At 39.8% G+C, this 24,071-nt stretch overlaps 1 protein-coding gene across 4 annotated transcripts in view; it reads left to right on the top strand.

Annotated features, from left to right (window-relative positions):
* The first annotated feature begins 3,324 nt into the window (after positions 1 to 3,324).
* Positions 3,325 to 24,071, top strand: part of Mcoln2 (mucolipin TRP cation channel 2) — a 55,986-nt gene continuing 35,239 nt past the window's right edge. Inside the window, exons 1-2 of one of the 4 annotated variants that reach the window (XM_046443258.2) lie at positions 3,325 to 3,969; positions 16,735 to 16,894. In XM_046443258.2, the coding sequence (XP_046299214.1) occupies positions 3,893 to 3,969; positions 16,735 to 16,894 (237 nt within the window). In that variant the 5' untranslated portion in view covers positions 3,325 to 3,892. Of the gene's footprint in view, positions 3,970 to 4,268; positions 4,397 to 9,168; positions 10,752 to 16,734; positions 16,895 to 24,071 lie in introns of those variants that run through there. The other 3 variants (XM_046443252.2, XM_046443253.2, XM_058579009.1) reach the window with 3 other exon arrangements.

Here is a 24,071-nt window from a genome sequence, read left to right as displayed (position 1 = left end):
GCTCAATTTTGTTGGGAACCTAAATATGTTCTAAGAAACAAAATCTTATTTTTAAAAAATTAAAATAAGAATACTATTTCATGACAGTTGAAACAACCAGTCACTTGTTTAAATATTATCTATGGTTCTCTTTATCCTGCAGCAACAATGTTGAGTAGTAGTTGCAACAGATAGTACAATCCATAAAGCTACTTATAGGTAGTGCTAGCTTTTCTTTTTGTTAATTTTTTTAAGTTGTCAATGGACCTTTATTTTATTTATTTATATGTGGTGCTTAGAATTGAACCTAGTTCATACATGCCAGGCAAGTGCTCTACCACTGAGCCACAACTCCAGCCCCCAGGTAGCACTATCTTACCTTTAAAGTTTGCCAAACCCTGGTTTATAAGATAGTTTGCTGCAAACCAGCTTACTTTATAGAATAATTGAGCTGTCTTCATATCTCCCACTATATACAAATACGTATCTCCCATGATGTACATACTATGCACAAGGTACAATGGAATTTGATATGAAGGGTAAAAACTAAAATATTAATAGAAAAAGCATAAGAATATTTTTTTACTTAAGGGTAAAGAATTCTTACAGAAGATTAAAAAAAGCCACAGATAATAAGAATTAACATACTAGTGGGCTGTGGCTGTGGCTTAGCGGTAGCACACTTGCCTGGCATGTGTGAGGCACTGGGTTCGATTCTCAGCACCGCATGTAAATAAATAAAATAAAGGTCTATCAACAACTAAAATAAATTTTAAAAAAAGAATTAACATACTAAATTTTGATTTCATAACATCAAAAGTAATAACTTTCATCCATGGAGGACAAAGTTAAGATAGAAGACATTTAAATAAGATATTTACAATATTTAAAAGTGTCAAGATATTAATATGCAGAATGAATATACAGAACAGAACACTGATGTTTGAAAGAAACAACGCATAGCACAACAACGCATAGTATCTCTTACTGCCCAACGAAAAAAGAGCCAGGATCTTTTCCATAAACGAGTAACGTATTGAGCATGAAAATATAATACTTACTGGGAACTAAATTCACTTATTGAAAATGGCAGGATTGGGTGCCTAGAAATCATAATTCACATCTCTTGTTATGCATGATATTCAAACCCTCAAGCCATCTCACTCCAAGTATTTTCCATTCTCACTCTTCTTTTCTCTTCTTCATCCCTAATTTCCTCACACATTCAGTTAAATATTTCCTAAAGCCTTGCCACTTAAAGAGTGGTGCATGGATGAGCACTAGCAACAGCATCTTGTTAGAAACGAAGGGTGTCAGACCCTACTGAAGCAGTTACATTAATAAGATTCCCCTGGTGAGTCACATAGTATTAAAATGTGAGACCTGTGGATCTTCTGAAAATTTTTCTCTCTACAGGGTTCTATGAGAATTTGCTTATTGTTTTTGCTTTCTTTTATTTTTTCTTTTTTGTGGGGGGAATATTGGGGATTGAACTCAGGGGTACTCAACCACTGAGCCACATCCCCCGCCTACTTTGTATTTCATTTAGAGACAGGGTCTCACTGAGTTGCTTAGTGCCTCAGTGTTGCTGAGGCTGGCTTGAACGCTTCTTCTTTTTAAAAAAAAAAAATATATATATATATATATATATATATAATATATTTAGTTTTAGGTGGACACAATATCTTCATTTTATTTTTATGAGATGCTTAGTATCGAACTGAGTGTGCCTCATGAATGCTAGGCGAGCACTCTATCACTGAGCCACAACCCCAGCCCTAAACTCCTCTTGATCCTCCTGCCTCAGCCTCCCAAGCTGCTGGGATTATAGGCGGATGCCACCAAGCCTGCCTACTGTTTATTTTTAAAATGATACATTTATACCTCTTGGTAATATATGCATCATCAGTTACATATATTGAAGTAAATGTATCTCTTTTCCACTTTGTGAGGCTGTTACAGCAATTCAGTTAGATCAAGAAAACTACTGAAGGGCAGCAATTGTTTTAATCATATCTCTAATGTAGTCTTGGGGTTAAAGTAAAGATTTTGGAGATTCAGAGACCTGAACGGAAATCTTGGACCTGCTACTTACTCAGTGAGTGACTTCCGGAAAGTGACAAGCCTCTCTGCACCCATTTCCTCACTTCAAAAAGGAGATGATGGCCTATTGAATGCTCAGCACTTGGTGAGCTACAATATGCAAATCAACCTAACTAGTATGCACTCAGGGTTACTTTTGGCCTCTTTGAAGCACAGAACCTCTGCACATTGCAGAGCTTAATAAATGCAATGCACTTTGAAGCTGTTAGGATGTTCCTCTACATGGCAATTTGTCTTTGAGTTTAAAATGCTTTAAACATTTTTTTAGTAAAAAAAAAAGTTCATAAATGGTATACAATTTCTTATTATATGCCTCTAACAGTCTCCAGTTATGCCACAGTCTGTCTCCTTTACAAGTCTACATCCTTTCCTGAAAAATAGCGCTGGGACATTTTCTTCTAAAAAGGAAGCTAAGCACAACATTGTTCCATCCACCTGTGGGGACTGTGATTGCATGCATATTCTTCCAAGCTCTCTGTACCCAATGGGCACTTCTGATGGTGTGATCCTCAACCTAACTGTACTTTTTAAAATTGGTTTTATTTTTTAAATACATGACAGCAGAATGCATCACAATTCTTATTACACTTATAGAACAATTTTTCATATATCTGTATATAAAGTATGTTCACACCAATTCATGTCTTCATACATGTACTGTATTTTTAATATGCCGAGACTTTCGACAGAATATTCTTTGCTTAAACCCGAGACCTTTAATACACTTGCCCCTCCAAATAGCCTAGAACTCGCAGGGCATGCACTCCTGTAACCCCAGAGACTGAGGCAGGAGGATCATTAGTGCAAAGCCAGCCTCTGCAAATTAGCGAGGCACTAAGCAACTCAGGGAGACCCTGTCTCTAAATCAAATATTTTTAAAAGACTGGGGATGTGGCTCGGGCTTTTGCTGCTGTTGCTGCTACCTGTTAAAGACAGGGAGAGGACTCCTCAAAGAAGAAGCTTTTGGCCTTTGCATCCAAACTGTCAAGTCAACCTCTCCTTCTGTTGAGCAACACAGTCTTTGGGCAAGTGCCCACAACCTTCTTCTCTAAGATTCACGAATGGCAACCAATCGTTTCCCACAGGCGTCTTATTTTCGTGCATCAAGAAGGAAGAGCAGTGGCGACTGCGGTCAGGTGCCTTGACTTGGGGAGTCCCGCTGCACAGGCAGTGCGGATCTGCGCCCTTTCTGAATCACGCGGACCCTCGCTCTGGCTGTCGCACACGAGCTAAGGTCGTTTTATGTTGCTTTTTCCTGTGCATCCGTCGCATCTCAGAAACATGACCTCGTCACGGAGACTTCTGGCTATTTTTTTCCTCCAGAATAAAGACATTCCGGAACGAATGAACTTGTCGGTTCTATGAGAAGTCCTAGAGGGAGAGGACGGTTTCTTTCTCATCCCGGTGAACACAGTACAGCACCATCACTCGGCGTGGTGCTCAGCGAGTGTTTCCGGACGCATCAAAATCAAAATGACCAAAGAAACGGACAAATGAAAGGAGGTAGAAAACGAGAAGTGAACGCCTCCAAAAGTAAAGGAAAGAGGAGAAGTCAGCAAGGGGATGAAAGGCAGGAACCACGGAGGACAGGGCGTGCCCGGAGGCGGGGTGGAGGGCGCGTGGGCCGCTTCGCAACAGCGCTCGGGGGCCAAGTTTCCTTTATAAAGGCTTCTGACCAGTCTTGCCCCTGGGGGAGACATCCCGGACGGCGGAGGCTGGGGACAAGCCGCATTGCTGGGTTCCAGGGACCTAGGCAGGTGCAGCCTTCCCACACAGCGCGCGTTCTCTTCCTGTGCCTTTGGCCCGCGCGATGCCTCGAGGAGGGGAGTCACTGGACCTGTCGGTGTGGGACCGCGCTTCGGGCAAGTCCAGGGGGCCGCGCCACAGGTCAGTATCCCTGGGGCATGCCGCAGTTCTCCCACCCTCTGTTCCCGTCCCTCTTCGGGCCCTGGCTGCCTCCTCCCGGGCTGATCCTTCCCTGGGTCTTCTCCCGCCTGCAGCTGGGCTCTATACCCTTGCTGCCTCCCGCCCCCGGGAGCTCGGTAGCTCGGAGAAACCGGCTCGCTGATGGGTAGAGAAAGTCCTCCAGCACATCAGGCTGAGAAGCTCTGACCAGCAAGCAGTTCCCCGGCTCGCTCGGCTCAGGCGGGAGGCGAGGGGCGTAGGTTGTGACTTGGGGCGGAGCGGGAGCGCCTGGCCACGCGCCGCGACTGCCGGGCGCAGACAGTGCCGCCTTTCAGCCGCGCGAGCAGTGTCCGCCGCACCGGTGACCAGCCGCGCCTACTTTCTGTGGCACCGGGAAGCTGGCTGGAAGGTAAGAAAAGTTGGGGCCCCAACTTCTGGGGGCTAGATCCCCGCAAAGCCGGCATGGGTGTCCTTTGAACGATTTTTCCTGCTGCTCCCAATCCCCAGAGCCTTGGAAAGTTGTAAGGGTGGAGGCAGGGCTCGGCAGCCTTACCGTTTCCTCCGGGCAAGGGACCAAGAGGGAAGATCCTGTGCTTTCAGGTTAACTGTCGGGTGAGGTGGCTGGGCTGCATCTTTCAGTATACCAGACACTGGAGAAATTCTCCCAGGGGCAATGGCTTTACTATTCTAGGCTAGAACTTTCTTGCTACCGTGGGCATGCTTACAAGTTGGTTAAATAAGGCTGGGCTTTGCTGTCCGGAACAAACAGGCCTTTTCTCAGGTGGGAGGTGAGAGTGTGATTAACCCGCTTCTCAGCCTTTATGAAAAGGCCTACAGTCTAGCCAGATGGCGCTGCCAAGGGGCCCCTCCTCCGTTGTCAAAGCTCCAAGCTCCAAGCTCATTTGAGCAGAAGTGGGAGTACAAGGGGCCTTGGCTCCTCTGCTCTGAAAACAAATCCAGTGGTGAGCTGTTAAACTTTCCTCAAGTAATTGGAAACTTCTCTGCCTCTCCCGCATGGTGCTGTCAAGGTTATAAATGGTCTTAGAGCTAGCAAGGAAAGTCAGAGTCCAAGGCGGGAATTTACTTCCTCTACATGGCCGTCCAGATTAACTAATTTCCAGCTAGTATGGCTTATACTTTTTTTAGACATTTTTAAAGACTAAGTTTGCATTAGAAAACGTAATGTTAGTGCAACTTTATTGACAACTGGATACTTGTGTCACACCAAAATGGCATATGTCATGTGATTCATAAACTCTCTTAATGCTGAGGTGTCTATTTTAATAGTCCAGATGGGCTGAAGTAATACACTACTTCCATCTGCCTTATCCCCAAATATACCATCCTAAAAGGAAGAAGCAAGTGGACTCTGGATTTATTTACCTTCTTCTGCTTGGGCCGGAGAATGGACTTGTGTTCACAGTGGGTGTGGTGTATCATCTCTATTTTTATCTTGACTACACTATTTTTCTCAGCACATTTCCTTCAGGGTTTATATAGCTTTTTACATATCCTGTATCTTTAGAAGCAGCACCCACTGTTAGAATAAAGGGTACATATTTGGGTTTGCATATAAATAATATTTGAAAGCTTTAAGATTTGAAATCTACTATATATAGATGTCTGGTTGTTCAGTACTAGTGGAAAACAGAAGAATATGTGACATTATAAATTGAGACTGGAAGAAAAGGTTAATAAGAGAGATGTGGGAGAGGTTTACTGTAGTTATCAGAAGGCAAATTCTGATATTTTAGGTTGAAAGGACTAAGTACATAATTCTCCCCAAAAGTGGGATGTGGACTTCAGAGTCAAGAACTGCTCACTATCTCTGTGATGCGCTAACCAGGCAGCACAAATTTTGGGCCTCTGGCAGTATGTTTTCCCCCTATCAAGTCAGAGGCCTCTTGAGATTTTAGCATATTTCTTTAAACCTTTGTGTGTGTGTGTGTGTGTGTGTGTGTGTGGTGTTAGGGATTGAACCCAGGGTATTGTGCATGCAAGGCAAGCACTCTTTATACCTTAAGAGGAGTCATTATGACAAATTTTCCCTGGACCCTTCTCCTATAACAAACCTTTAGCAGATTCTGTGGCCAGGTCCCTTTAAAAACAGTTTCCATGCTATCTCTGATCATTCTAAACAGAGGCCTTTATGATAATGCCAGTTTGATTTAACTTCCATACTGAAAAATTGCTCAGTCCTGATTAAGAGTTTGACGTAGTTGCATTCTTTTCTCCCAAGGAGGAGACTATAAAAAGTGTCTTTTTTTTAAAACAAATAATTTAGCAAATCAAAGGTTTGCATGTAAATAGTCTTTGAAATATTTAAGATTTGAAATTTACTGTAGATAGATGTCTGATTGTACAGTATTAGTGGAAAACAGAAGAATATGTGCCATAATAAGTTGAGAATGGAAGAAAAGTTTAGTAAGAGATGTGGGAGAGGTTGTTTTTTTGCCTCCCCACCACCAACTTACTTCCTAATGAAACAAGTAAGAAGAATTGGCGGACAAATTTTGAACAGAATGATAAAGAACAGGGAACTGAAAGTCAGAGATGGTCATATTCACAAGCTAATCTCTTTGTTTAATCGCTCCTCTGTTAGTGAAGTGAAACCCAGATTAAGAATAGTTTTGCAATTTAGAGAAAAAAGAAAAAAAAAGGTGGTTTTGTGCGTCTGTAGTTTTCAGAGTAAAAACAGTAGCTGAAGAAAATCTGGTTGGCCGCTAAACTAAAAGTGGATGCTTCCCTGCGGGGAGACTGTTCTCTTTGGCTGAGGCCTAGAGTCTGAGTTCCATGTGTCATTTCCGAAGGACTCAATGACTAGAGAGTTCTAATACTACTGATAGGGCTCATAGAGAGATGTAATTTTATTTCCAGACTTTTATTTATTTATTTATTTTTATCAGACTTGGAACACGTTATTTAGTATCCAATGTTTCAAGCCGTTTTTTTTTTTTTTTTTGGCTTGTTTGTTTGTTTTGGCAACCATCTGGGTTTTTCCTTCCCATTTTTTTTTCTCAGCCCACTTCTGTCTGAGCTGCTGACTTCTGTCATCTCTTTCCAGCTTGGGCCTCAGCCCCCTTCTCCCTGATATAGAAGAGACTCCTTTAGAGGCACATTGCACGTTTGTCTTTCCCCTCAGTCAGGTGAGCTGCTTCCTTTATTCCTCTTTGAAAGTTAAATATTTTTTTTCTCCCCTTGAATACATCTTGGCAGTTTCAGCCTAAAACATCTGTCAGGCAATAATTGGTAACTTGTGAGGCTGGAGATTCTGGCAAATTGACCTTAGTGTAATAATTCTAAAAGTCTCACAGTTCAAATGGTGGGCATAAAAAAAAAAATCATATCACCTATTCCAGCTAGAGGGATCTAAAGATGGGGCAAATCTAGGTACTATCATGACACTGAGGTGGGCAAAAATTGTGTGGTTAGGAAATGCCATAATTCCAGCTGTCTTTCCCAGCCTTAACTGCATTTGGAACCCTGTATAATATGAAACTGCAAAATGGAGCTTTCTTTGTACTTATCTCTGCCCCAGAGAAATGATTCTTCATTACATTTTCAAAAGGAGTGTGGCTTGTTAAGAACAAGCACTTTTAAGACATACAGCTCTACTTCTCCTTTCTTGGTAGTCTGAGGCAACAAAGTGGTTGGAGACGGAGGGGGGACAGGATGTTATAGGAACCTTGTGGCATGGTTGTCTTTAGGGAAATTCCTGGAAGATTAACATGTTCATTTTTTATGGGTGGCTCTATTGGAAAATGAAAAGTCCCTTTGGTTTTTCTTCAGGGAACTTCTTAGGATATGAATGATTGCATTATTTTTGTTCTGAGAGAGATGCTGAGAAGGTAACCAAAGTTGACTTCTTTGTCTCCCCACCACCAACTCAGCTCCCTTCAGTTGGGGCCGAACTACTCCAGACCCTCAATTGATTGGACATTGTTTTCCTTTCCTTCTAGAAAACCATGAGGAAATTAGTTAATAGTATAGAAATTGGAGTGAAAAAGTCACGTGGAAGTCGTTAGGATTGTCCCAGAGTCTTCCATCCGCTGTCCTGCCCCTGGCACTCTGCCTGGCTGATGGGGCCAGGACCCCTGAATGTTAGTCTCTATACTTATCTGCCTCCACTCTCCATCCCCCACCACCACACAAACTAAGGGCAAGGAAATATCTGATTGCCTGACACATATTAGGCTCTTTCTTTTTGAAATAGCTTGACCCATCATGAAAACTCAAGGATTCACATGTTAATTACTATATGAAGAAAATGAAAAACTTGATGAAGAAAATTAATATCACCTATAATATACTTCATGGAGGCTACCAGGTTTGACTTTTGCTTTTGTTTTCTGGTTTTTACACTTTTAGACATTTTGAAATGTCTACATATAGACATTAAAAAAAATGGAATCCCATAGTATTTATTTTCTAACTTAAAAAAAATCAGTCATAGACATTTTCAAGTCAGTACACAGTTATGAAGAGGGCTGCAGTCAGTATTTTTGTAACCATCTTTTTAACCAGTTATTTTAAAGTTTAAGTATAGATCCACAGGTGTTTGATTCCTAGACCAGAGAAACTCTTTTAGAATACTGCCCGAGGGTCCTTCAAAATTTACATATCTTTCAACAAGGTTTTTTTTACCCCACTCTTGATAAATAAAAATTAAGAGATTTTTCACCAGATTGTTAATGAATTTTTATCCAATGTTTTGTTCAGATCCTTTACCTGTTTTTGTGTTGGGTTGTATTTTTTAAAAAAATTAGTAGTCTGGAACTTTCTGTAGGTCATAGACAGTAGAGATTTGCCTGCTTATACAGATTGCAGGCTTTTTCTCTCATCTTTTGACTTAGTGAAATTTTAGATTTTTATTTTAAGGTCTATCAGTCATTTTCATGGCTTCTGAATTGTAGTTAGGCATATTATTTTAAAAATTCTCTATCCTTTACTACCAATTTTGTTATTTACTATGTCTAATAATTTTTTGGGATTCATTTTGAGGGAAGATTTTAGCTCTCTCCTAAACAAATAGCAAATTATGATAATAATTCATTGTAATTCATTTGGAAATACATAAGAAATAATGGATAAAACAAAATAAAATTTCTATCACTTTTTTTAGTCAGTTAAATAACCTAGAATCCTCTCAATTGTCTTGCCTAAGCAATAGTTGAATATATTTTAATTCCTTTTTTCATATCAATATTTTAAACTTTCTATGATTGTGTTATTAATATTGTTCTCATTATTTGATCTAAAGGGTACTTACTGAAGTATAGACTCATGTAGTCAGGGTTGTTTTCTTATTCACGGACTCATTTTTCCAAGAATTATTCCCTTGGACCTGTTCTGTGTTAGGTAGTCCTCTGTGTACTGTGGTGTATAGTTAGGAGCTAGACAGGAGCTTGGTGAAGCTCTCTTGTAGGGAAGACCCACAGAGACTGTGTCTCAATCATGAAGGTAACAAAGGAATAGGAGAGACAGAGGGGAAGGCCATATGTAAAGGAGTGTGAGTCCTCCCTAAAAAGGTAACATTGGAACTGAGACGTGAAGGATGGTGAGAAGGAGCCAGATAAGTGAAGAGCTGGGGAAAGAGCAAGAGGGTGGTTGAAAGAGCAGTGTAAAACCCAGAATGGGGGATGTCCCAGTGCCAGGAATGCAGCCATGGTGTACTGAGGAAGTGGAAGAGGGTAAGAGAAGGTGAGGGTGGAAGGAAGTCTTTTAGGCAATGGTCAGGGTTGAACTTTATTCTGAGAGTAGGGGAAAGTCCCTAAAGTGTTTGAAGTATGGAAATGACGTCGACTTGTGAAATTAGTTAAAATTATTTAATCAATTTCCCCTTTAGCAATGATGTACATTGGGAAGCCGTTGCTGTTTTTAGGTAAGAAATGATGTGTTTTGGCCAGGGCAGCTGCAGTGGGAACAGAAAGATGGAGACTGAAGTTGAAAATAGAGACTCAAGTTCATAGCTCAAGTTGAAGTAAGACTTGATAAACTGGATGTGAGAACTGAAGGAAAGGAGAAATGGAAGAGTGCTGTAGAGCAGTGGTTTCTTCTGCACATGAAAATCACCTGGGAGGCTTATTAAACCCTGATGCCCAGTTTGTCCCTTAGACCAGTTAAACCAGAGGGTGAAGGGGCTGGGAGCCATGCAGAAGTTCTGTAGAGCTCCCCAGCTGATCCTACTGCACAGGTAAGGTGGGGAACCACTGAATGCACTATGGTTAACAACTGAAGCACTTGAATGGATGTGTTTAGATCATTGCATTAAGAAGATGGGTGGAGGACAGGTTGAGAAACCTATTAGACATGCATATGGAGTTTCAAGGAAGGGGCTGGATAAGGGAATCTATTCAAAAGAGAAGTTTTCTGGAGATGCAAATGTAAAAGTTCCCACCAGGAAGACTGTATTTAACGTCACAGGGTGGGACAAGCTCTTCTAAAGAATGGAGAATAGAAGAGCTGTGAACTCTGCCCTGACATCTAAAGGTCAGATGAAAGAAGAGCCAGCAAAGAAGACTGAAAGGGGCCCAGTGAGGTAGGAAGAAAGCCAGAGGAGCAGAGTGTTCTAGAAGCTGAGAAGCAGTTGTGTCAGGGAGGTGGTGGTCAGTGGCATCAAACACTGCTGAGCCACCAAGCCCAAGAAGTGTTCATTGTAATCCACAGCAGGTGATGTTTACTCTGAACAGCGTCATTGGAGTAATAGAAATGGATGTCCAATGTTTGTTCTAGAGGATCTGAAGCACAAAGGTACCTTGAATAAGGTAAATTCTGTGTTCACTCCGTCAGATAGCCTTACGTGTGTGTGTGTGTGTGTGTGTGTGTGTGTTTGCATGTGTGTGTTTCTCATTTTTAATAATATGACCATGTAGAAACCTCCTGAATTTATGGACTAGAATACTTATTTGTCAAACATTTTCAAATGAGAGAAGTTATATTTGAACCTACCAGTTTTTTCATTACTGACTATATTATTGGCTATTACTTCTTAAAGAAATATTAACTCAGGGGTCAAGAAGAAACATTGGATTCCTGTAGTTGGGGGTGGGTTGTAACCTTAGAGCACTTAAATTGCCTCATTTGTGAAATAAGACCTTTAAGGTGGATGTTTTTCAAACTTAGTTGCACCTTTGAATCACCAGGAGAGTCTTTGTCACTCTTGCTAGGTGGAGTAAAAACCACACAAGTGCAATTCCAAAGCAGTAGCAGCCCATGCTGGTTAGTTTATTTCTCTGACAAGGCACCATCACTGAAATTAGTGTGTGCATTTTCTTGGGCAAAGGTTGAAAGCCTTGGCCCTTTCTCATTAGGGTTTATGACCTCAGTTGAAGTTGCAGTATTTCTCTTGTCTGTTCACCTAATTCTTGCTTAGAAAGTTGCAATTGTAGCCTTTAGTTCTCCTGTACCAATCACCAGCTGGTGCGCAGCATCAGAGGGTGTGGAAGTTTGTGTCAAATGAAGAAAGGTATTGGTCCTTTGATACTATCCTCTCTCTATCCTTTTTTTTTTTTTTAGTAATTTTTCTTAGTTGTCAGTGGACCTTTATTTATTTATATGCAGCGCTGAGAATCGAGCCCAGTGCCTCATACATACTAAGCATGGGCTCTACCACTGAGCCACAACTCTAGCCCGATCTCTTCTCTTTTGCTTTTTAATTTTTCTGTCTCTTCACTTTGTACCATTCTTTTGTAGTTGTTGTTTTTGTTATAACAATAAGATGTCTGGGTATGTGTCTGTTTAATACCTTTCACCCATCAGGGAACTATTGTGAATCTACAAATAGGAAGAGGTGGGCAATAAAGAACCCTCAGAAAAGTTTAGAAAATTTTAGATTCATATTTTCCTTAAGCTACTAGAATTTCAGAGCCTTTATATTTTGAATTTAGATGTTATTTAAAACTTAATAAATTAGACTTATTAAAGAACATCTATCTCATTGTACAACTAATTATCTGTATTTCTATTATTATAAGTTGGTCACATTCAACTAGTAGTATCTTATATTTGCCAATTGATTTATATACTCAAGAGAACAGTTTTTCAGGGTAGCTTTAGAAAAAGTTTTCTTTCTTTCTTTTTTGTACCGGGGATTGAACTCAGAAGCACTCGCTCACTGAGCCACATTCCCAGCCCTATTTGGTATTTTATTTAGAGACAGGATTTCATTGAGTTGTTTAGCACCTCACTTTTACTGAGGCTGGCTCCTGCCTTAGCCTCCCAAGCTGCTGGGATTACAGACATGCTCCACTGTGCCTGGCTTCTTTCTTTTTTTAGTGGCACATGCCTTGTAATCCCAGCTATTTGGGAGGCTAAGGCAGAAGGATGGCAAGTTCAAGGACAGCCTGGGCAACTGAATGAGACCCTGCCTTTCCACCTCCAAAAAAAGAAGGGGACTGGGAGTGTAGCCCAGTAGTAGAGCACCCTTGAATTCAGTCCCCAGTGTCACACACATGCACAGTCTTTTTAATTTTAATACTTCACAATGTTAGAAGTGGTGCAACTGCTTGTAAATAATTTAAGTGAAACAATTCTGGAAGAATATAGTAGTATAAACAATGCAGCACAATTAGCCATCTTGACATTCATTAACTCCTACTTTACCTTTTTTTTTTTTTTTTTTTTTTTTTGCTATTTTGGAAAAAAATGCTACCTTTTTCTTTTATTCTTCTTTTTGTTTTTCTTTTTTGGGTGATCAGGGATTGAACCAGGGGTGCTTAACCACTGAGCCACATCTCCAGCCATTTTTATTTTTATTTTGAGGCATTGAATTTGCAATCCTCCTGCCTCAGCCTCTGGAGACACTGGGATTATAGGCATGCACCACTGCGCCTGGCTTTTTTTTTTTTTTTTTGCCTGAGACTTCTTAATAAAGTTTCTTAGGGTAATGTTAAACAGCAGCTATCATTTCTTGAACCTTCAGTAGCCATGTCATGGGAGGAATCAATGGCCAGAATCATTTGAAGCCTCTTGAAGCAACCACACTGCATCAGACACTCTGTCTATTCCTAGGGTTCTCAGTGCACACTTCAACTATAGTTCCCAACACATTTGATTGCACTGGTATCTATTCACATCTCTCCCTTCCCTTGGACTGAGCTCCTGGGTGGAAGGAAAATGCCAACAGCAGAGCTTGGCTCTCCAGGTGTTCACTAAGTGTATGATCAAATGTGCTTCTTCCTTTGCCTTAGCATTCCTCACACAGAGGTCGGGTATGTTTGTGTGTGGGGAACAGGGGAAGCTCCATGGCTTTACTCTCAGGGCTCTGAGAATTTTACACACACCTTTTTGAATTCTGTTTTCATTTTATTAAATGGAAAGCATATTGTGAATCATCAGGATGAATCCTTTAGCAATACTCAACCACTAAAGCAATGTTGATTAGCTCTCAATTTAGTATTGCTCAAGCATTCCATAAAGGCTTTTTACAGGCGTGTTCTCAGGGCTGTGAAGTTCATGTTTCAGGATGTTGCTCTCAGGAACAGTTAAGATGCCACCTTCTTTTTGGGAATAGGTCCTTCATTGCTCAGTCAAGTAACTTGAATGATAGCTTAACCTATTACAGTTTATGTATTAAACTTACCATCAAGACACTTCCTGAGAAGCAAGAATGTTGGAACTCAGATTGGCTTGAGTCCCAAAGAGTATGGCACTAACCACGGTTCAATGACTGTGATGGGTTCCCCCAGCATTCTCTCTCCCCATGGTCAGAACTGTGTCCATAATATGTTTTAGGCTATGCTCCAGCACTCGCTGACCTATTTGTTAATGCTATGGTAATTCTGTCTGTCCTGCTGGACATAGAGTTATGTGAATTTCAAGGAATCTATTCAACCCTGTGTCTAGTACATCCTCACTTAGCAGAGTAAGTGCTTGTCCGGTTAGTCAGACTGAATCAAGACTGTAGCAGGCGCAAGACAAACACATTTGTAAAGTCTTCTCCTTCTTTTGAAACTAGACTCATTGTGCTAACTGATTTTTGTTTCTAAAAGCACTTTGTCTTTTCCTAGTTTTCTCGTAGATTTTTTTTTTTACCACATTGTTTGTCTTTAAATATGGCAAGCCTGGTTTTTTCCAATGTATCTGATTCCAGTATGCTCAGTCCTATTCCTGCTGTTTCTAAGTAACTGCTTTATGTGACTCAGTTTCCTTCTATGCTTAGTTATATTTAACTGCCTGCTGGTTGTTGTGTTTATAAATTACTTGTTAGAGTGCTCCAAGTCTTAAGGAACCTCTGGAGAGATCTTTATATTTTCTGGGATATCAATGGTGATTCCAGTCTGGGCCTCCCAGACCCAAGCAGGCTCACCATTTGAAGTTCCCTGGCTCAACCAGGTGTGACACTCACAGGGCTGGTCTGTGACTGTCCTTTTTTCATGCTAGGTCTACTTTTCCTTTCTGTGATTTGGAGCCACTCTGCTCTCCTTTGTAGTCCTATTAAATTTGGGGACAGGCAGTTTCGATTTTGGTTCTTGTCCCTAGAGAGCAGCCCTTTGGGGACAGCTGTCCTATTATATCTTGGTGGTTCTCTTGTTTCCCTTACCTGAGGCTACAAAACAAAAGCCTAAGTATGTATGCTTGACACTTGGCTCTTAACTTCTCCAGTAGCCCCTGGGATTGGCCTAGGAGCTCTCTGCTCTTTGGACTCCTTTTGATAGTTTAAAGATACTTTCCCATCCCACCCTTCAAGAGCCTGTGTTTCATTTAGTTTTCTTTTCTCTCTTTCCTTCCCTTCCTCCTCCCTTCTCCCTTCTATTTTCTTTATTTCTCCTGTCATGTCTTTATATTCTTTCCTCTTTCCTCCTTTACTATGGGATAATTCTGACTATCCCCGTCCACTAATCCTGGAAACAAGAGATCTTAAAAAAATCAATTTAGGGCTGGGACTATAGCTCAGTGGTAGAGCACTTGCCTAGTATGTGTGAGGCCCTGGGTTCGATCCTCACACCACATAAAAATAAATAAAATAAAGGTCCATCAACAACTAAAATTTTTTAAAAATCAATTTAGAAATAGAAAAATCACTAAAAACTGTGTGTGAGCCTTAAAACAGTCTTTCCCTTTTGAGCTTCTTTTTTTTAAAAAAAAATACTTTTATTTTTTAGTTTTAGGTGGACACAATATCTTTATTTTATATTTATGTGGTGCTGAGGATCGAACCCAGTGCCTCATGCATGCTAGGCAAGCACTCTACCACTGAGCCACAACCCCAGCCCCTCGAGCTTCTTTTGAGCTTGTTAGTTAAGCTAGATAACAGAGATCATGAGTCAGAAATAAAAATATTATTTGGATATTTCCAGGAAGAGGATTCCCAAGAATAACTTCAATTACAAAATCTTGATAAGAAATGAGTAACTGGAATGGTGGCTTAACCTATTACAGTTTATTCATTAAACTTACCATCAAGACACTTCCTGAAAAGCAGAAACTTCAGGACTCAAGATGGCTTGAGCTCCCAAATGTATTTATTGGCTTAAATTGAAAGCCTTTGAATGGACAGCCTCAGGCACAGGTGGATCCAGGAATCCAAATATTGTTATTAGACTTGGTATCCATCTCTTGTCTGACCTGCTATGCCAGCTCCAATCTCTAGCAAGCTCTCCTGTGGTGGCAAGATGGCATCTAGCACCCCAAGACAGCCTGTGCTTGAAGGGTATGGTCTCCAAACTTGATGTACCTAATAGTACGATTTGAGCACAGCATTCCCCATATATATATATTTATCTGTAAATTATTATATAATATGTCTATATATTTTGTTATATGTATGTTCTCTAAGCTATGTTAATTATTATGTTATATGTGTATATTCTTTGTTAATTTTTAATAGAGCTCATTCTTTTAGTTTCTAAAATGAGGACTAAAATGGAAGTATTAATATTTTCTATACTGGAATGGATTGTATCACACACCCCATGTTGGGGAGTACTTAGAGAAAATACCACATTTGTCCCCTCAGTTATAATACATTCCTGTAATCATATCCTGTGTTTCTTTTTGGCCTAGCTTGAATAATGAGTCCTGTTCCTTGAAACAGTCAAGTAAAATTTTACTAATATAATGACACAAAATTTGATTAGGCATAAATAAAAAAATGCTATCTTAACTTTTAGAAACATTTTATATTCTGGAACCTTATAATAACTGATATTTTATCCAAAAAGCAGGGGTGGTGGTGGGGGTAGAGTGGGATACAATCCTTCTCTTAGTGCAGTTATAGAATAGATTCTCAACTTCTATAACAATTAGATTCCATTAGTCTATGTAGTCTATAATTGAATATGCAATGTATCCTGAAAGTGTTCCATCTAATTTTTGTTGATACACACACTCAGACATTTTTGTACATTTATACTCTTACACATTCTCTCTCTCTCTCTCTCTCTCTCACACACACACACACACACACATACACACACACACATACACACACACATCTTGTAATACTTTCTTGTGATAGAAGAATGAGAATGTTCTATGTTAAAATGCAGGAATTGAGTCTTACAAATAAATTTTATTTTTATTTTTACTATTGTTGAGAATGACCACGTTGAACAGGAGGGACAGCTCTGTGAAAGTCAGGTGGTAGAAGGGAATAATTTTCTGATTTCTAAAGATAAAAACAGTTCATTGGTTGGAGAGTTGTGTTTCTACAAGAAACAGGTAAAGCATGTGAAGAAAAAGTGTCATTTAGGAGCCTTTTGAGGAACAGACAGTTGTGGGTATTTAAAAATCCATCTTCTGTGGCAGAAATGCAATGGCACATCTGGATTCTGAAGTGAAAGAAGAATGTCTGAGGGAAGACCTGAGGTTTTACTTCATGAACCCCTGTGAGAAGTACCGGGCCAGACACCAGATTCCATGGAAACTGGGTTTGCAGATTTTGAAGATAGTCATGGTTACTGCACAGGTAATTCATGCTATTATTTTTTTTTCCTTACCCCAAGATGAAACTGTTTTCATGTGTTCTATACTTGATTTTTGTTCTGAAATATCCACATTCAAGTTCATGAAACTATAAAATGATGTTGACTCTGGAGACAGGTGATGGGCTGAAGTTCAGATTAGAAGGCAACCATTTCTTTCTTTTTTTTTTTGTAAGAACATGAGGTTATCCCTCCACAGGTTCTGTAAATACTACATAAATGTGGATCTGAACTGAGGAGAATTTCTATTTCTCTGTAAGGTTCATAGGCTGCCAAGACTGTCAGTATGAAGTGATTTGTGTTCTTGAAATCCCTCACCTTCAAATATACTGTATTCAAATATGCTTTTGAAATCTACAATTTTTTCCCCTGACTTACAGAACATTAAGTTTCCCTTTTATCAGCAATAAACATGCTCAAAGTAAATACTTACCCTGGGTTACTATCAGTAGTGTATAAAAGCAACATTTGGATCATTGGATTAAGTTCATACTATGGAGCAGTTTATCACCGTATTAATGCAGCCATCAGAGTTGTTATCTAGCTGTTGAGCTTGACACTGAACTAGTTTTGAGTCAGCTTCGCTATAGGTACCTACATCTAAAACAGATGCCCTTTTAAGAATAGTCCTTAGGTTGTGGATGTAGCTCTGTGGAAGAGCACTTGCCTAGCATGTGTGAGACCCTGGGTTTTATCCTCAGCACTGAAATAAATAAACAAACAACCCAACTCCTGCAAAAAAAAAATGAAAACCCAGTACCCAGTACTGATTTGGAATGTTCAGCTCTATTGGCAAATAATCATTCTGCCACCAATAGAAAAGGGGGTAAAGATGTTATTTCTAGAACATTAAAAAAGAAGTTATAGAAATGAAGAAGGAGCCTGCTCTACCTGAAGCTGCCTCTTTATTCCTACAGAGGTCTTTCCATTGTATGGCATGCTGTCCTAGTTCATCCAGCTTTAGAGAAAACAAGTGGCTTCAGAAAACACAAGATTGAGATGTAGGAACATTGTTAAAAGTGCACGCTTCTTAGCTCTTTTCATTCATGGTTTTCAAGTTTTAATTTTTATAATAAAATAGGTGCATTATTAGTATTACTTGGAAGGAGAGTCATGTCCTGATTTGTCATTTGGTTAATTTTAATTGTCTTGCAAATCCTTATCTTATTAAACCAGCTCTCATTTTGGCTTTTCACTCTAATGTTACTAAAATTCTATTTACAAAGGCATAAAATGTCGTTTCCTTCCTTGACTTACCTTCTTTGTCCTGATAACTTACTAAATCCCATTGATCGGTTTCCCTCTAAATTGCATATATTTGTTTTTTTCATACTTGTTATCTTCTCTTTAGCACAGATTCTGAGCCCCAATTTAAAAAAAACACATGAAACATTACTGGATATTGAGTTGGGGATACAGCTGTAAACATATTATCTTGCTACTGACAGCTGAACCTAGCATGGAATTTTCCATGTGCCAGACACAGTAAGCATTTTCTCTGTTAACTCGTTTCCCCCTTACTGTGACCCTGTGAGGTAGGTTCAGTTATAATCCCCTTTTTATGCAGGAAGAAATTGGGGGGAAAGAGTGAAGGAGTTTGTTTATAACCAATTAGTAAGTGGCGGAGCCGGGCTTTGAGTTCAGACGGTCTGGTACTTCCTCTGGAGTCTGCCCTCTCACACTCTCATACTATGTCTTCTGGATGTAAGTGTTGCCCTTGGAGCTCACAGTTATCAACACAGATGAGTGAACTAGGCTGCTTCTGATCATCATCCTGTGTGCCCTTCTTACCTTCCCGCATACCAGTCTATTTCATGCTAATATCACATTACTTTTCTTAGAATAGCCAGACCAACCAGATGATTCTCATTCCTGCTTGTTGGTACCCCATGTCCAGAGTGGTTCCTTCTCCCTCACCATGCAGGTGCTATTTGAAGTCCTGTCTCCCCATCAGCTTTTCCTGACCACTTGACATGTAGTTTTCCTTAATACTCTTTACTGTCTACATCATTAATTTTACTGTTAATAATGAAGTATTTCTGGGAACCAGTAATTTACTTTCTGTGTGGACATACTTACCTGTCTACCCTAATAAAATTAGGAGAGATTGAATTTTTGTTCCCCTGTAGGATCATTCCACTAAGTTTTGCTACTTGGGTGCTATCTAATTGGAGATTTCTTTCCTTCTGTCAAATCCCACTTTTCTTTCTTCCTCCTTTTCTCTTTTATACTCCCTTTTCAAATCTAATGGGATGGGTGGAATTTTATCAAGGTCAAGGTCGATGAGAAGGAATATTATTTTTTTTTTAAGTTCCAACTTTGCCTTCTGCAGTAATTTATAATCTTGAGGGAGGTGTCTGCATTCTTTTGCTAGTTCTACTCTTTCCCTCCCATGGTCCTTGTGCCTCATTAGAGTGGTATCTTGTTTTTACCTGGTACAGAATATTTTCTCCTACATTGATTTCATAATGAGGTGTTTCATTCAGTCTTTTCCAGACTACATTTAGTGAGTAATGATTTTTCTGTCTTGTGTCACATTTTCAGCAAATCTTAGGATCTAGATGGGGGTATAAGAATGCACTTTTGCTGTCTGCTGCTTTTTGAACATAAAGTCATTTGGTCAACACCAGTGTTTTAGTCAGCTATTTCACTGCTGTGACTAAAGGACCCAACCAGAACAATTTTAGGAGGAAAGGTTTACATGGGGGCTAAAGGCTTCAGAGGTCTCAGTCCTTAGACAGCAGGCTCCATTCCTTGGGACTTGAGGTGAGGCAGAACAGGAAGAGGAGTGTGGAAGAGTGTGACAGAGACAAGCAGCTCACATGGTGATTGGGAGAGAGGTCTCCACTTGCCAGATTCAAGTGCATACCCAAAGTCTGGCTCCAGTTTCCACCTCCTCCAGCCACACCCTCCCACTTCAGTTTCCACTCAGTTAATCCCAATCAGGGGATAAATTCACTGATGGGGTTAAGACTATTACAACCCAATCATTTCTCCTCTGAACCTTCTTGCATTGTCTCACACATGAGCTTTTGGGGGACACCTCACATCCAAACCATAACAACCATCACCCCTTATTCTTCCTCTGCAGGGAGAGTTTGGTTCAGTCACAGCAATAAAAAGCCTTTGCAGCTTCCTCCTAAGGGTTTGTTTCTCTTGAGAGAAGCTTTGAAGATGCCCGCACCTCCCTGGTGGTAGGCCATAGATGAAGATCTTGGCTTGTTCTATGAACAAGAGAATGGAGGGAGATTTTTGTTCTTGATGCCAGACAGGTAGTTTCAAGCAGAGAGTACAACACTAACCATTTCTTCTTCTCAAAGTTGAATCGTGGCTTTGAGTTTGAATAAAATGGTGGCTTCATATATCAGCAAATCATATGCCACTTTCTCAATTGATTGTCCATTTTCTGTTCAGACCTTTTGTGTTTCTTTTCCTGTGGGTGTAGGAGGGATAGGTCTAATACCTGAGTACAGCAGCGTTTCAGTATAAAAGCTGGGGAAGCCCAATGGACAAGAGAATGAGCAGGCTATAATGTCAACAGACCTGGTTTGAATCCTCAATTTGATACCTTCTAGATATTCCAGCTTGGATAAATTAATTGACTTCAGTGTGCTTATGTATACACTGCAATCATATTTAGCCCTGACATTGTGATGGGCACTATTTGATTTCCTGAGTCTGTATAGTACTAGGGAAAACAAAAAAAAAAAAACAAAAAAAAAAAAACAAAAAAAAAAGAAAGAAAGAAAAGAAGGCATATTTTTTAAAAAATATAGTTCCCAGTGTAACAACTCTATCATAGAATATGGGGAAATTAAATGAAAAATAATACTTGTAAATTTTTAGCACAGTGCCTGTGTGCTATTATGTAACACCATGAGGGTTGACCCTGCCCATATGGTATCGAGCTTGTCAGAAAGGAAGCAGTTGGTAAATTTCAATTGAATAACTTAATTTAATGGTGCTATAGGTGAGGTAGGAGAGTTTGGAGGATGCAATGTTATCCCCTTCTAACATCTTGAATCAATTGTGTGTGCTGGTTCTCTGGTTTACTTTTTAGCTTTCAAAAAGCAACATGACCTTTCTTTGTCTCTCCTATAGGTGCCATTGACAGGTGTCACATGCTTGAAAGAACTTTTAACCTTAGCTTGCTTGATTTTCAGCACAAGTGGAATGATGTGGGATGTCTTATCTGATGTTCTTCTTAGAATAGCTATGTTTTTTGCAATTGCTCAATCCTTTGAGTTGGTATTTGAGGAATGTGACATGGTGAAATTGAAATGCTCTAGAGTGTCATCTATGTACATTCTCAAGCAATAGCTGCCTTTCCTAATTATGAAATGCCAGCACTTAAATTGTTTTTTTACAAGAAATGTCCCAAAGATATATTTTTTTTTCTAGCAGAAGGAAATTGTTCATGCAGCATCATAAAGATGGTTTTGGAGTTAGACCTGGCTTCCATTCTAGTTAAGTGGGTGGGGGCAATTTAATGAGGCTAGGTGTCAGTTTACACTTATGTAAAATGCAGATAATAGTGGTAACATATTCATGGGTGGTTACAGTGGTAAGCAAGAAAATACAGGTAAAGCAGTTAATACAATGTCTGGCATATAATAGCTGGAAAATAGTCAGATTTATTTATGTATTTATGTATGGTGCTGGAGATTGAACCCAGGGCCTTGTGCAAGAGAGATAAGCACCAACTGAGCTATATCTCCAGCCTGTCAATATCATTTTAATAATTAATTAAATTTAATTTAATTAGCAAACCTTAGGATCTAGAAGGTGGGACAGGAATGCATTTTTGCTGTCAAAATGTAAAATGTCAAAAGTAAAAGTTGAAATAAAAACTACTAAAAAAACATCCTTGTGCTAATTTGCTTGTGCAAGTTAACATTAATATCATCTGAATTTTTCATAATTAATATTTTATGTATTATTGTATAGTTTTATCATATTGAGTGATGGGATGGCAAGAAATGCCAGAACTGTCAGGGTCATCTAATTAAACTTGCTAATTTCACACATTCCCAAAGTGTTCTGACTCAGCTGGGTAAGGACTTGAGGAAAACTTCTAGAGTCTCATTGTTTTATGAAACAGGGAAGTGGGAAAAAGTGTGTGGCACAGGCTTTTGGAGGTTTAACTTCAGCAAAAATGTTACTGCCTGTGTGTGTGTATGTGTATGTGTGTGTGTGTGTGTGTGTGTGTGTGTAAAAAAGAGAGAGAGAATGTGTGAGAATGCACAGGAGGTGTGAGAGGTGAGGGCATACATGAGAGTTTAAGTGTGCCTGCACACATGTGTGTGTGTGAGAGAGAATACACCTGATAATGTGCACTTGTGTGTATATGGCCTTTTGTGTGGTTTCTTAGTTTTTTGTAAACCTTTGGTATTGGCTAATTTTCCCTATTTATTGGGTTCCAGGCAGAAAACTTTCACTCTTGGTGAGGAGAGCCCTTGGGTGCCTAATCTTGTATCAGATACAATGGAAGGGAAAGCAAGTAGATGTTTTATCAGGAGCAGGTGGGTGCTTGGTGACAATGAATGGGTTTGACATCATATAGGTAAAGTGAGCCCTGTTATGCTTTTATTTTTTATTTGTTTAATGGTACAGATGATTGAACTCAGGGGTGCTTTACCACTGAGCTATACCCTCAGCCATTTAAATTAATTAATTTATTGAAATAAGGTTTTGCTAAATTCCTAGGGCCTAAGTTTCTGAGGCTGATAGCCTTTAACTTTCAATCCTCCTGCCTTAGCCTCCAGAGTTGCTGGGGTTACAGTGTGCCCCAGCTCATAAAAGAGCCCCAACTCTTTTATGAACTTTAATACTGTAGATCTTGTTGGGCAAACTCTTAGTTGTAAATGCTATATAAGAATTTTTGCAGAACTGGATTAACTGAATTCTTTGAACAATTGTTATACCCTATCTGGAGTAAATATTTATATTGATAACTTCTCAAAGGCATTCTTAAAAGCCACTATTTCTAAGTATATTACCAATAAAACATACATTATTGCTTTGCCAACTAATCACTTATGAAAACAATTAATTTAAAACTCAAATATAGGAAAAAAGTTTTCAGACTTAGCTGTTATGAATTCTTTCTTTTTTAAAAGCCAGTAGGATCAGGGCATTGTGGTATATGCCTGTAATCCCAGTGACTCCGGAGGCTGAGGCAGGGGGATTGCAAGTTCGAGACCAGCCTGGGCAACTTAGTAAGACCCTATCTCTAAATAAAGAATTAAAAATGATGAGGATGTAGCTCAGTGGTAGAGGCCCTGGGTTCAACCTCCAGTATCTCTCTCTCTCATACACACACACACAACCAAGTAGGGTTGGGAGTGAATTTCTTTTAATTGTAGGGGCAAAGGAAATTTCCTCTCTGCTCTCTGAAAGTTTGGTATTTGTGTCAACTAAAATAAACTGACAGGAGATGGATTAACAAGAGGAAAAAAAACACTCATTTATTATGTGCACGGGGAGATCACCCAACAAAATTTAGAAGTTGATATACCCTTCTTCACAGGGAAGAGGGAAGTGGGAAGAGAGAATATATGCCATTTTAAAGAGAGAGTAAGGACAATGGTTAATTTTGGTTGTCAACCTGACTGGTTGAGGGATACCTAAAAACTGATAAAGCATACTTCTGGGTGTGTCTGTGAAGGTATTTCCATGTGGGTCAGCAAATTGAGTGGGAAAGACCTGCGCTTAATGAGGGCTGTACCATCCACTAGGCTGGGGGCCTGGATGGAACAAAAAATTGGAGAGAAGCTTTCTCTCCTGCATTCATCCCTTTTCTACTGGGTGCCATTTTTCTCCCCCTGTTGTGCGGTACATCAGCCTCCAGTTCATCAGCCTTTGAATATGGACCAGCACCAGCCGCTCTCAGGGTTTTCAGGCTTTTGGCCTCACACTGGGACTCCATTGGCCTTTCTGTCTCCTTCTGAGACTTCCTGCTTCTTTGATTCAGCAGCTGCCTGCTTTCTCTGGCCCCCTAATCAGCTGCTATGGGGCAAATTAACTTCTGATCATGGGAGTCAAGCTAATAGACCCCCTCGTTCTATTGGATCGGTTTCTCTGGAGAACTCAGAGTAGTGCAGTAAGTAAATGTTTTTTGTTTTTGTTTTTGTTTTGGGGGTTTTTTGGGGGGTGGGGATA

The sequence above is a fragment of the Marmota monax genome, unplaced genomic scaffold (genome assembly GCF_021218885.2).
Source record: "Marmota monax isolate L192 unplaced genomic scaffold, Marmota_monax_Labrador192_F-V1.1 WCK01_AAM20220418_F8-fsc00046, whole genome shotgun sequence".
NCBI classification, from domain to species: Eukaryota; Metazoa; Chordata; class Mammalia; order Rodentia; family Sciuridae; genus Marmota; species Marmota monax.
The sequence above is the reverse complement of the archived record's forward strand: the minus strand, read 5'-3'. Positions and strand labels throughout refer to the sequence as shown.